Here is a 13,806-nt window from a genome sequence, read left to right on the forward strand (position 1 = left end):
CGACTCTGAACACTGATTCACATTAGCTAAATATTTCCTTGGAACTGTGCTTAAGCTGAATGGTTTTGGTTGTTAAAGTACTAAGGAGCCTTACTTCCACTGTCTGTGGTGAGGGATCTTCTTATAGGCAAAGTAAGCTTTTGATCAAGTCCTCTTAGTATTATAGTAAAAAAGGGTTGAGAGGGTGGGCAGGGTCCTTAATACAAGGATAAACTTTGAGTAAAGTAAATTAATTAATGATAGTTTTTACTGTAGTAAAAATGTAGAATGAGAGTTCTGTATATCAGTAGTCCAAAAAATTTTATCTGTAAGCATTTAAAAATAACATGTAAGAAACTAATAATAGTTCCTTGGCTTTCTGCATATATGTTTGATACTTATGTTGTCTAGTTTACATCACTATTATTATTTTTCCATTTGAATTCATAATTTTATTTAGTAAAGAGTTTTTTTAATGTTGGTAATTTCGAACAGCTGACTTCTTAAGTGGATAAGGGAACAAGACCCTGATAAAGGATTTGATAAATAATACAGAATTTAGTGATAACTGAAAGGTATTCTGGTTTTCTGTATAACTTCATTAAAGAATTTTCTCTGAAAATTACAAAAGCTCCAAAATAACATTTTACACTTGAAGGAGAAAATAGTCATTTATTCATAAGTTTTAATATAATTTAACCAGTTATGCTAACTTCTGATTTTTTTAGAGGTACCCTGGTCAAGTCATACTTAAATCCACCAGATTGCGATTGACTCATGCAAGAGGAACAGGTGTCGCCAGTCCTGTGCCCTGTGAGGACCAGTGCGACTCTCTACCAGGAACACTTCAGGTAGAAGAGAAAAGTGAAGAGGTGGAGGAAGGAAGAGGCAAACTTGGGTCATCACAGACAGCAAAAGCCCGAAGCCTTGGACAACTTGAAGATACTTCATTAGTACAACTTGAAGCCACTTCATTACCTCTCAGTGGTGTTACCTTGGAACTGCCTCCCACTGTTTCTCTTCCACTTTTGAATAATATTGACCTTGAACCAGGTTCTGTTACCACAGATCCACTCCCACCACCTCTTCCTCCAACACCACCTCCACCACCACCACCTCCTCCCCCTCCCCCACCACCGCCACCTCTCCCTTTTGCTAGGGACAACAACCCAGAGACACTGGAGCAAGGTCTGTCTAGAATGGAGGGGAATGAGAAGAGGATCCCTAAGTCTGCGAGTGCCCCTTCAGCACACCTGTTTGACAGTAGCCAGCTGGTCAGTGCCAGGAAGAAGCTCAAAAAGACTGCTGAAGGTTTACAGAGGAGGAGAGGTAAGTTAAAAAGATATCTTTGTGTCATCTGTTGAATAAAGTGAGGCATAATCAAAGGACTTTTTATTGTATAGAACCTTACAAAGCTTAAAACATATTATTTTTGGATATTAGCAAACAGGTTTTCAAGGTCACAGCAATGCAGAATTCTTACCAACCCACATTGACAAATGTGTATAGACACAGAAATGCGTACCTTCTTTAGCTGTTAGGCATGTTTTTAAAAATATAGCTTCTGAAGTGATACTTGATCTATTTGGTACTACATAGTAGGTGGCTCCTTTTGTGTTAAAAGTCTGATTTTAAACCTGTGAAATAAAGGTATTCACATGAGAAAGGTAAGCCATCTGGTCAGGACTATCACACTAGGATGACATTGGCAGAACAGTGTAACATTTGGTTGCTTATTTATTGAGGGCTTTGGTATACTCTTTGTGTAAAGAAGCAAAGAAGATTAAGGAGTAATGTACAATTTATCGCATGTCAGATATGCCTTAAAGCTATTTTTTAAAAGAACCAAATAACCCTGGCTCGTAAGGAGCTGTAACTTGCATAAGGACAACATTATATAGAACATTTTGTATATTACATTTAACCATCCTGAAAAATATTTTTTTTACTATAACCCAAGTAGAACTTCATATGTAAAATAACTAAATGAGAAAAAAGCACAATCACTATAATGAACCAAAATTTAATTTTTTAAAAATTAAAAGTGTAACCCAGTCACTGTCTGAATTTAGATTGGGCTGCTGCATTATGGATATTGCTAACGACCACCTCCCAGCTCCCAGTCTGTTCCCATACCTCACATGGGAAATGATAAGAATACCAATAATGCCTGACATGAAACTTGAGTCTTGGGATTTCTTTTTAATAAGCGTAATTGGGATCCCATGTGCTCTGGCAGTCTCCTGTCCACACATCATGGTCCATTTTTTAGATGGTATTTCCAGTATCCTGGGCTATCACGGTCTTAAAGTCTAGAGGTTATATAGTTTGACTTATTGTGTGATCCTAACTAATTGTTCTCTTTCATTCTCTAAAGTGAGCTCACCCATGGATGAGGTGCTAGCTTCCTTGAAGCGTGGTAGTTTTCATCTGAAAAAGGTCGAACAGCGAACTCTGCCTCCTTTTCCTGATGAAGATGACAATAATATCTTGGCACAAATAAGAAAGGGGGTAAAATTGAAGAAAGTACAAAAGGAGGTTTTGAGAGAATCCTTCACACTTCTTCCTGACTCAGACCCTCTAACACGGAGTATCCATGAAGCTCTGAGAAGAATCAAAGAAGCATCCCCTGAGTCGGAGGATGAAGAAGAGGCTTTGCCTTGCACAGACTGGGAGAACTAACAAGTAAATGGTCTTAACTTTCTTCAGTAGCATTCGATAATACAGCTTTTATATTGGATGATGGGATCTCTTCTATTGTATTGAGTCTGATGTTTATTATTTATTATACAGCTCAATTATAGCTTGGATCATAAATTTGTAAACTTCAGGTTTTACTTCTGTAGCTTATAGAAATTTAATAGAGAAGCACTTTTCAAAGACGTTGCTATGTAAATCCTATTTTTTATCTCTCACTCATTAAAAATTTCTGCAGTACAGCCATATTCCAAGTAAAGAGGATAGTCTTATTCTAGTAATGTGGCAGTCTTATTCTAGCTTTCGAAAACAGAAAAAGCTTTTTCTAACTGAAGTATTTTGATTACAAACTATTATGCATGTTGAATTTTAATATCTTATTAGCTGCCCACAAAGGAATTTTCTAAGGTAAGTCTAGAAAAATTGTTGTATTGTCTGATTATTTAGCTTTCTAAGCCTTTAAATCTAAGATTTACCATTTTAAGGCTCATCATAGGTACTGCATCATTTAGTTAAAATTGTAGTTAACATAATAAATATGTAAAAATTATATATATGTACATATCTTAATGAGTAACCCTGTGGGTATTGGTTATACATTTGGCATTCTCCTAAGTAATAGAGAGTTGTACTCCAGTATATCTTAATAAGCTAATTATAAAGTAAAGTACAAATTATGCTAAATATATAAAATCAGTAAAGATAACACACACTATAAATTAAATAGTATATATCTTCACAACATTCACCAAAGCGGGGAAGACTCACAGTCCTGGAGGGAGTAAGTAAAGGAGTAAAAAAATTATTTGTTAGCACAGTGATTCTTAAATGTGCCTGATCTTAAGAATTACTTGGAAAGCTTTATTAGAAGTGCAGATTCCTGGCCTTCACTCTCAAGGATTCTGACCAAGTAGATCTGGTATATATGCAGGAATACATCTGGATTTTGAAGATTTAATATAAAAAATATATAAACTGTCATTAATTTTTATATTAATTACATGTTCTTAGATACTATTTTCGATATCAAATATTACTAAAAGCAATTTTACCTGGTCATTTGGAGCATGGGTCCATCAGGAAAATGTTCCTCTTCTACACTCTCAACCATACCCCTCCCCAGCAGCATCTGCGATCAATAGCTTAACAAAATGGATGAAAAAAATCACATTCTTCTTGTTAAGTGGTTGTGGTTAACTTTAATATGCTTCAGCCAACATTCCATAGTACCACTGTCCTGCCACAGGTCTTGGGCTATTGGTATCCCTTTTCCCTGTTTTTTTTATAGAGGCCCTAATTATCAGTCACTTTGTATGAGTTAATGTTTTTGGATCCCAAAATAATTTCAGACCATTTGTGCTTAAACATACGTATACTATGCTTCGTAGAGGGATGTAAATATATCAGTGTGTCTACTCAGTATGTCTTAGAGACTCAGGTCTGACTGGGAGTCTTTTCCATACTGGGTGTGTGTAGATTATCTCCCACATTACAGTATTTGCTATTTATTGCCTTGTCTCTTTCTCAGTGAGCTGCTAAGCCTATGCTTGAAACTACCATTTTAGCACTGACTGGTTAATCCCACAGCTGGGCCTTCCCATAAAGAGTATTTAGTTCTTTTATTACAGTTGCCTACAGTGGCCTAGTCAGGGTGCATGGCCTGCCAGCAGTTGCCCAGGCCAGCCTATCCCTATTTGTCTTCTTCCGTCCCACCTGATTGCCTAACACATATACGCTGCAACAGCACTTTGTATATTCCAGTGGCTGGGACATTATTTATATCTTTTGGCTGTTAATTTAGCGTTATATCAGATGCTAAGAATATATTCATGATGAATATCACTTTGAAAATTTTCTGAAACTTTTTTTTGGCTGATGTATGTAGTATAATGTTGAGAGAAGCAACGAAGTACTTCCAAAAATGTATGAGCTCAGATATCTGCAAAGCCACTTTTAAAAGACTGAATGTATTCTATACTAGAAGCAAACCATAGACTAGTTGTAATCTCCACAGATTTAGCAGGCAATAATAAAAGAGCTATAGATTACTGCTTGTGTATGGTCTTAGGAAATCATTTTTAAAAGCTCTGAACTTTTAGAAACTTATCTACAGATAGTTAAAAAGGCTATAATTTGTATTTCCTATTATTAATTGACTTCGTTCTTATGGAATTTAAATCATTAATGTAATTACCTACCTTTTTGAACAGCTAATTTCTCAAAACATCATGAAATAAAAAGTCAAGGGTCCCCTGTTGTGCCTCATCCTGCCTCTTCCAAGAGGTAGCTATAGGTAACAGTGTCCTTGAAGGGTATTTCTAAACATAAGGAAATACATATAATTGTATAGGCTTTATATTGAGTTACTAATTTATTTCCTGTGGGGTCCTTGAACTTATGAAGTGATTATAATGACATTGTCCAATAGAAATATAGTGTGACCCACAGTGATAATGTAAAAAGTTATAATAGTCATATTTAAAAAAGTAAAAAGGAATGGGTGAAATTGATTTTACTAATACTATATTTTACATGAATACCCAAAATAGTATCTGTCAACATCTTTCCAACATAAAAAAATTAATGATGTAATTTACATTTTTTTGTCCTGAGTCTTTGGAATCCATCATATGTCTTACACTTGCCTAGTGTAAATTATAACATCGCACATCTCAACTTGGAATGCTGTATATTCGGCGGGGAAAGTGAAATGCCCTAGCAAAACAACAAAATTGTATTTAATGGACAAATATTTTATACTGCTTCAGATTTTAGAGTAAGTCAAATTAAAAATTTAGTTTCCCAGTCACACAAGCAATATTTTAAGTGCTCATTTTAAGTGCCACATTAGCTATAGTATTAGATAATGCAGAACTATAATAAAATAAGTACTTTATTCATGTGCATGGCAGCTTTTATCTGCCAAGTAAGTCTTTTATAAAAATGCTTCTGTGCCTAAGTAAGCTCTTAAATCTCAAACACAACTATTCTGAATTTTAAGAAGTCCTGGGTAAAGCATCCACTTAAAGACCAATATTAATCCTGTCCTCTAAATGTCAATGTAACAAAAACTGCTTCCTAGTGAATTTTAAAGATGCCACTTAATAGTTATTATACTGGCAATTTATGAGGCAAACACTTAAATTGTATTTCCCTTTTTAATATATAGTTTTGACATAAAATGTTAGAATAAGAGGAGTAAAAGTTAATTTAACATACAACCTTTTAAGTAATCAAAATCCATATTTAAATTTTGTTTTCATTTGTACTGCTTTAATATAAGCATATCCCTTTTTCAAAAAAGTATCTCCTGCATACCATCTGTATAAATGGTCATTTTGAAGAAAAAATATCAGTATTCATCCTGGATATTGCAAAAGGTATGAGGGAACGTACATATATACTACCTTTAATAGGTCATCTTTTTTTAATACATTGTATTATTTTGTTTGTAAACAGGTGACTCACCAAAAAGAAAAAATACCTACAGTTGAAGATCGGTTCATATTCTTTTGGAAACAAAATTTTAAGCACTTGGTTTCACAATTGGATTCCATTAGATCCAAAGTGTATTGGCTCAGTGGTGTGAAAGAAAGGAAGCACAATTGGCAAGTTACCACTTTTCCAGTCATTCCAATAGATGGTAGTTACAACATGAGTTTTATATGTGCAGTGTTCCTGACTGCAGTGAAGAAAAGGCATTCAAGGAGATCTCTGTTTTGGTTTGGTTTGGTTTGGTTTGGTTTTTTTTACCACCTTTCTCTTTTGTCTACCCACTTAGGTACTTATAGTGGCCAGTAAAGCTAGGGGTCGCTATGAGTTGGAAGAACACTGGTTTGACAGAGATCTGCTGTGAGCTGTATTGGGACTGCTTTGAAATCCATCTTTCAGTGCACTGACTAGTAATTTGCTTGAAAATTACAGAGCTTCTTCCATATTAGCTTATATAGTGTAACACTCTGAAAAAGAAGTTTATCATGATAGCTATAAGACAGGAATTGAAAGAAAATCGGATGGAAATGTACTGAAATTTTCCACATTACTCATCTCCAGAGGAATTTTCATAAAGATGTTCAGCAACATCTGGATAGTTACATAACTATGGAGATACATCTATTAATGTGTTTACCACAACATGATACATTTAACATGGCATATTTTTAGAAGACCACACACTCACACTTTGTAAGTTTTTGATGCTTTTAAATAGCTTTTCATAATTGTGAATTTATAATAGTTTGACCTTTATGTGCAGCTTTGTTTACGAGAAGCAATACTTTGTAATTTGATAATACTTCAAATTATTTTTAGTCTTTTTGTTTGAACTATTGCTCGATTATTATAACTCAACATGACTTTCCTTATTGAGAATCAAAAATCAGGATTCAGTAATAGGGATGCAGATCTTAAGTCTTTTTATCATGCACCATTTAAGTTTTTATTTTTATGCTCCACAGTGGAAAAATGTGTGCTCTACAAATATGCAGAAGGAAATAGGCAGAAAAGCCTCCTTAGCTGGCATGTCACTATCTTCACATGCTTTGAGTGGAATTTTGGGAGAGAGCCTTTGTTATTGTCACTAAATTTTCAAACATATATGTAGCTCTAGGGGCCGATTTTGCTGTAATTGAGTCCTGACGGATGCATTTATATGAATGGAGTCATTATGAATTCTCGGCTGGCCTGTTGTGGGCTCGAATGAAGGTAGATATGTTGGACCCAGTTTACAGCCCTCTGTAAAGTGTAATTCTGCATAAGACTGATCTTGGCCTTTATATGAAGGGAGTTAATGACTGAAGTACCAAAAAGAACTTTTATTTCTTATGAAGCAGTTCTCTGGCCTAGACCCAGAAAGCAGTCCAAGAGTTAAAGCCCTCCAACGTATGTGAATTGGTATTCCTATAGAAAAAAATGTTCACGCCTTTGTCACTTTAATATGTTATTTCCTTGAAAATAATTATGAAGAAAAATTTCTGGCAACAGGTTATATAAAACAATCTTTCTTCTTAAATGTTGGTAATATGTTTATTAATAAGACGAGGAGCTTTTGCACAGCATTTTCACAATACATTGGTTTGGTCTAGCACTGTTCTCACATCTTGTCTGGGAAAATTAGAAATACAGATCTGATATATCAACTGAATCTTCATCCCTTGATTGGAGAGAGAGTGGGGGAAGATTTCTTTCCCATATCCCATCAGTAAAGCATTGAAGCATGCTTTTTAACCCAAAGGATGATTGGTTTGATTGTTAATATATTTGAAAAAAATTTTAGCAAATTTGCAAACCTTAAAAAATTATGTATTAGTTTTATGCCTTTGGATGCTTGTTTATAAAATGTTTTGTTTTTCATTCATGGACATTTTGAAAAATACAGGAGGATCTGTATTTAACAGCAAAAGCACTGGAACTTTCATATGTCTAGAGGGAATTGCTACCCATTTAGTTTTACAGCTGGGATTCCTTTAAAAGACAGACTCACTTATAGAAAGGTCCTATCTTCTTGAGCCACGTTGTAATAAGTCTCTAGCAAATAATGGATGGTATACAGACTCCTCTGATCCTTGTAGGGGTGCTTCCATAGCTCTTAGCACATCCCATAGTAGCATTTCATGAAGATTATCTCATACTTGAAGATGAGTAGGTTAAAGTAGTCAGCTGTGCTTATTCTCTTCTATTAAATAAACTTTCTCTAACACAATCACTTCCCTTTGAGATTCAGGTTCCTATTTGCACAAAATTGCATGTTACTGTAGGTCATCAACCTTTTAGAGTTCTCAGAAATAATATTAAAATTTTAAATAACAACAATCCACTTGTCCATCAAAATGAGATGACCAGGTTGAATCCTCATCTTAATTTTAAAGCATTTTTAGAACCCAGCAGGAATTATGTAACCATGGTTAATTTTTTTCCTTGCCCCTAATAAAATGAGGATCTTTGGCCTTAATATTAAATTTGTATGTATTTAGTTATGATGGTACTTATAGATGATCTCATTTCCAGTTCCAAACTTGCCTGTACTATTTATATGGTTTAAAATATTTGACAGTTATATTTCTGTTAATGTATCATTTTCATATTAAGAATCCACAAACAGCTGCTTGCTTATGCTGAATCAATTTAGAAGTTAATTTATCAATCTAGTCTCAACTGCAGTATATTTATAATAAAGAAACAGTAGATGATGACTTTGGGATGTTTTGAGGTTAATGTTACTGCTCACTTGAATGTCAATTTTAAATATTTCTCCTAATGCAACTAAAATTATGTGTATATAACCAGTGTGACAATATTAGGAAATGCCTGGCTAAAGAGGATTTTTAAAAGATGAACAATTGTCTTGCTTACTTGATGTATATTTTATAGGCTTATTGAGTTTGTGAGCAGCATAAAAACAATCATTCCTTAATTCTCCATTGCGGAACTGAAACATTTCTATAAAATGCATTTTTCAAATCTATGTTCAAACGGACTCTTAGAGCTATGATAGTTGATCAGGTGTAGTATTTCCACAGCGGGAATATGGGGCTTTTTAAAAATGAAACTATAGAAAAATTTCAGCACTTTAATGTATTCTATAATGAGAGGGAAAATATCCTTGTTTCTACAAAGCTGAATTATGTAGCAATATTTGGTAGCATATGGCATGACAACTTTGTGTCATAAAATGTCTTAAATTGTAAAGCATACTTTGGTCATAGCAGACACTAAAAATTAAAACTCTTATCAGTGGAACAAAAATTAATGAGCAGCATCCTCTCTGTTTGGAATGGGACCAGTATACAGTTAATACAATTTAATTTTATACGTTTCCTAAGACTCCATTCTTAATTACATTCACTGAGTATATATAAATTTAAGTCAATACTTTTAGCCTAAGCAAAGTTTTTTCTTTCACTAAATACAGGGTTTCTTTTTTACCTTGATAATTTCATTATTATGTATGTAACATCAGATACCAACCTGTAAAGTACTAATGGGTTTTTAAAGACCTTATCAGGGAGTTGAAATTTCATACACTCTACCATATTATTTGTAAAAAAATCTTTTTGAACAGCTGTAAAACATTTAAAAACTGGCAGATTCATTGTTAACATGCAACCATTTGATAGTGAAAGCAGCAGAAACCTTAACAAGTTTTACCTAATTCTTGCACTGAATTTAAATGATAATATAAAGTTAAATGTGCATTTTAAACAGATTTTATTCCCCATTTATTGCTTAGCATAGAGAAAAACTGTGCTTAGAGGATTGACCAGCAAGATTTATTTCAGATGGAAGAGAGTTAAGAAAGTAGAAGCACCTTACTGTTGGAGCATGTTGAGTTTATTTAGTTTTACTGAACAATTCAGTAGGTATTTCTGAACTTTGCTGCAAAGTGCTCTATAGTTAAAGCACTTAAAGAAGAATATCTGCTTAATTGCTTTGAAAATGAAGCAATTTTTTATCGTATATAGTCTAATTTAAAAGTTTTTCCTACGAAATGAGTTTATATTCTGCCTAAACTATCATGTATGTAAACAGAGGTTTTTTAAAGGTGAGAGGGACTCTGGATTGTGTGTGTCTGTGTGTGTGTGGGGGTGGGTGGGTGAGAGAGAGAGAGAGAGAGAGAGAGAGAGAGAAATGTTTGCCTGTTGAGTTATTTCAAAGATGTGCTCTGAAATTTTCTGTTTTGCCCATAGTAAATGTACAGCTTGGTATTTGACGAATTTGATTGAATTTCAAATTTATAAATGTTTCTCCTCCAAACACATTTATTATGACATTGTAAGGTGCATGTATAGAAAATACCTCTGAGATTGACACATTAAATATTTTATCATTGTTATTTCACACTGAATCTCAAAGCAATTTGTTTTGAGGGTTAAAGGAACGTTTTTTAAAGTCAGGTATAACTAAGAGCAGCTCAGTTTGGGGGGTTAAGGCAGGACCAGGTTAAATGATTTTTAGACGTGTACAGAAGGTATGGGTGTTTGGTTATAGAGTTCAGTTTCGACGTCGGAAGTTTTGGGTTTCTTTTAACTTGCATGTTTTATGGTTAACTATCAAAGAGTGTAACAAGTTATTCTAGCTTTTCCCCATACTAATTATATTGGTTTTAAGAAGTCTCCATAATCACAAGATGGCATTTTCCCTTCATTTGTGAACCAAAAGGAGTAGACAATACAATTCATGCAGTGATTTCTGACTTCTTCAACTTGGACAGCATCCGCACTGTCTCATTGAATTTTTCATTGTACTGTATGTCTTGCCAAGGCTGAAACCATAATATATAGTTAATGAAAAGTCGAAGGCTAACAGATCATTTTGCATGAGTAAAGCCCATCAGGGCTAATAAAACTGACATGTTTTTAGCCTTTCCGATTAAATGAAAATTTTAATGGCAAACCAATTCACCATTTACTAGCTTTGTGCAATATTATAATGGTAGAAGCAAAACACTAGCACACTGTGCTTGGCTTTTAAGGATTGCTTTAACACTGTTACATTACCTGGGCAATGTGCACAGTGTATTGTAAATGCCAACTCTTATAAATTTACAATACTTAAACATCCTCAGTTAACATTCTAAAGTATTAAAAGTACAAAGAAAAAACTAAGCAAGCATTTATAGCAATACTCTGAAATTTCCAATAATTGTTTTGACTGTTGCCTTTTGCTCTTTAGTGCAACTTTTCTGCATCATAAGTGTTGTATTGCTTTGTATTTCATGTTTTTTACACTCATGACTTCAGAGTTAAGTACTTGTACACCAAGTATTGCAATCACCTTTCTCTTGTACATGCAATGTAACAACATACAGTTTTGGTGCTTAACAATATTCCTTTTTTTTCTTTAATAAAATATATTTATTGAGTTAGTCTCATTTTGTTTGTTTAACATTGGTTGTAGGTACTGTAACTCCATTTCAAATAGAAGGAACATGGCAAGTTGTGTACTTTTTATATAGAACAGGATTCAGAGGCTATGCACCCCTGTATTTTCTTGCTCTTCCCAACCACTGTCTGTAATGAAATAATTTAATGGCAGCTTTATTTGTGGTGGTAACAGCCTTATTCATGTCACCTGTGTAACTGTCCCCATAGTTGAGGAATACTGACTTCCAAAATTAGAAGGTCTTTAAATGCTTTTCATTTTAACAGTCAATTTGTGATTTTAATAAGAGAAGATTATTTACACTTAAACATAGGACTAGCTTAACTAGTTACAGTGGATACCATTACCCAGTGCTTACTTGAAGCCCCCAACAGACAAGAGGCACACGTCTAAAGGCGGGCATCCTTTAAGGCAGCAATCCCCAACCATTTTGGCACCAGGGACCAGTATTCCTATGAGAATCTAATGCCTGATGATCCGAGGTGGAGCTGAGGTGGTGATGCTAGCACTGGGGAGCGGCTGCAAATACAGATGCAGCCCGGTTCCTAACACGTCACAGACGGTACTGGTGCAGCCTGGGGGTTGGGGACCCCTGCTTTAAGGGACATAGGTTCCAGATGCTGCCAAGCCCCGCTTTTTTTTCCAAGACCTCATTTATAAAATGATGGGCTGAACAGGAAGAACTTTGGGACTTTTTTCTAGAGCCAGGATTTTAGTGAGAAGTTTCTCCAAGGAAGGGCCTTCCTTCCATGTATTTCTGCCACAAACATATCTGCAGGTAACCAAGGGCCCTTGATTACTAGATGGTTTTTTCATGAAAGTGGACTTAATAGAAGAGCTTTAGCCCAAGTGTTAGAATGTTACCTTCTGCCTCTTGAAATAAACTTAGATTAATACAACTCTCAACATAGTATTTCAGAAGACTCCTAGTATCTAGTTCACCCTTATGAAAATCATGGTGCAGTTGGCTTGGGATGGCCTTACTTAGTGACTTCACTGTTGGATTAACCATCTTTACTAAAGTCAAAACCTCTCCTGAAAATCTAGGCCTGACTAGAAATTCCTTACTCCTTTGTGACTCTGTCATTCATCCTGACCCTGCTGAGTTCTTTTAAGCTGGTTGGAAACTTCATGAATTCTTTGCTACATACAGGAAGCTCTTTGGAAGAGGTTCAGAATTCTTTGGTGCAAAAATTCCTATATTCTATTACATTCTGACAGCTACTGATTGATAATGATGTTTAACTGCATTTCTCAAGCACTCTGTCCCCCTTCCCAGTTATACCCTTTCCACAGAGACCCCACAACTTTGTTGCACCAGAAACTTTGTTCTTCACTGTAAGTTTTTTTTCCAGATCTCTCCACTAATAATCTTGCTCATTCACAAGTGCTCTTGCTCACCAGTTGTGTACTTTTATCTTTCTCTAAACCGGGCTGTCAACTGCTTAACTGCTAATAGACTGATGACCTTCCTACTGAGTTCATATGGGTCCACCCTGTAATCACGGCAGCCTCCTCTTCCTCCTCTCTCCCTCCTGCCTCCTTCATTTGCTCTTGGCTGTTGCTGTGACTGTCTCCATACACTCGGGCCACTGGGCATCTTTTCAATCTAAATTCCTCCCTGTTACTAATTCCAATGGCCAAACCTTACAGTTTATTCAGTAGACTCCAAGACTTCCTGCCTCTATGCTGACTAAGGAAAACATGTACCAATACTACAGGGCTTCCTGTGGGGAGACCTGAGTCTCCTGTCCAAGCCTTTATTCCTGGTATCTCCATTTTACATGCTCATCTCATGCCTTTCCACCAGCACACGTGTCTGTCAAAAATGCTTCTCTTATCTCGACGCCATCTAAAGTCCATCGATTCAGTGTTAATTTGGAAAGCACATGGGCAATATGTGTCTGACCCTCCCTGTGTGTCAGAATTTTTAATCTGAACATCGAAAGTAGGGGAATAAGATGTGGAAGGAAGAATTACAGAATCCGATTTAATCTTCACAATTCTATGAATGTCATTGACCATTTGAGGCACAAGAAAAGGGGTTAGATGTTAAACTGTCCAAGGTGACAACTACTAAGTGGCAGAGCGATTTGCTTTAAAACTCCTCCATTATCCCCCATAGGATCTTTACCTTCACTTTTTTAGCCCTTTAAGATTCAACTAGTGCTCAGTTTTCAGTTCAGACTATCTTGAGAAGAGCTCTGCTCTTCCAAGTCTCAGTCTTTTCCCTGGCTCTAAATGACATGT

At 35.3% G+C, this 13,806-nt stretch overlaps 1 protein-coding gene across 1 annotated transcript in view; it reads left to right on the plus strand.

Annotated features, from left to right (window-relative positions):
* Window positions 1-10,827, plus strand: part of JMY (junction mediating and regulatory protein, p53 cofactor) — an 81,258-nt gene extending 70,431 nt beyond the window's left edge. Inside the window, exons 9-11 of the mRNA XM_011377333.2 lie at window positions 708-1,308; window positions 2,357-2,664; window positions 6,136-10,827. Of these exons, the coding sequence (XP_011375635.1) occupies window positions 708-1,308; window positions 2,357-2,661 (906 nt within the window). The 3' untranslated portion in view covers window positions 2,662-2,664; window positions 6,136-10,827. The remainder of the gene's footprint in view (window positions 1-707; window positions 1,309-2,356; window positions 2,665-6,135) is intronic.
* Window positions 10,828-13,806: the final 2,979 nt, after the last annotated feature.

Source organism: Pteropus vampyrus, unplaced genomic scaffold (genome assembly GCF_000151845.1).
Source record: "Pteropus vampyrus isolate Shadow unplaced genomic scaffold, Pvam_2.0 Scaffold11, whole genome shotgun sequence".
NCBI classification, from domain to species: domain Eukaryota; kingdom Metazoa; phylum Chordata; class Mammalia; order Chiroptera; family Pteropodidae; genus Pteropus; species Pteropus vampyrus.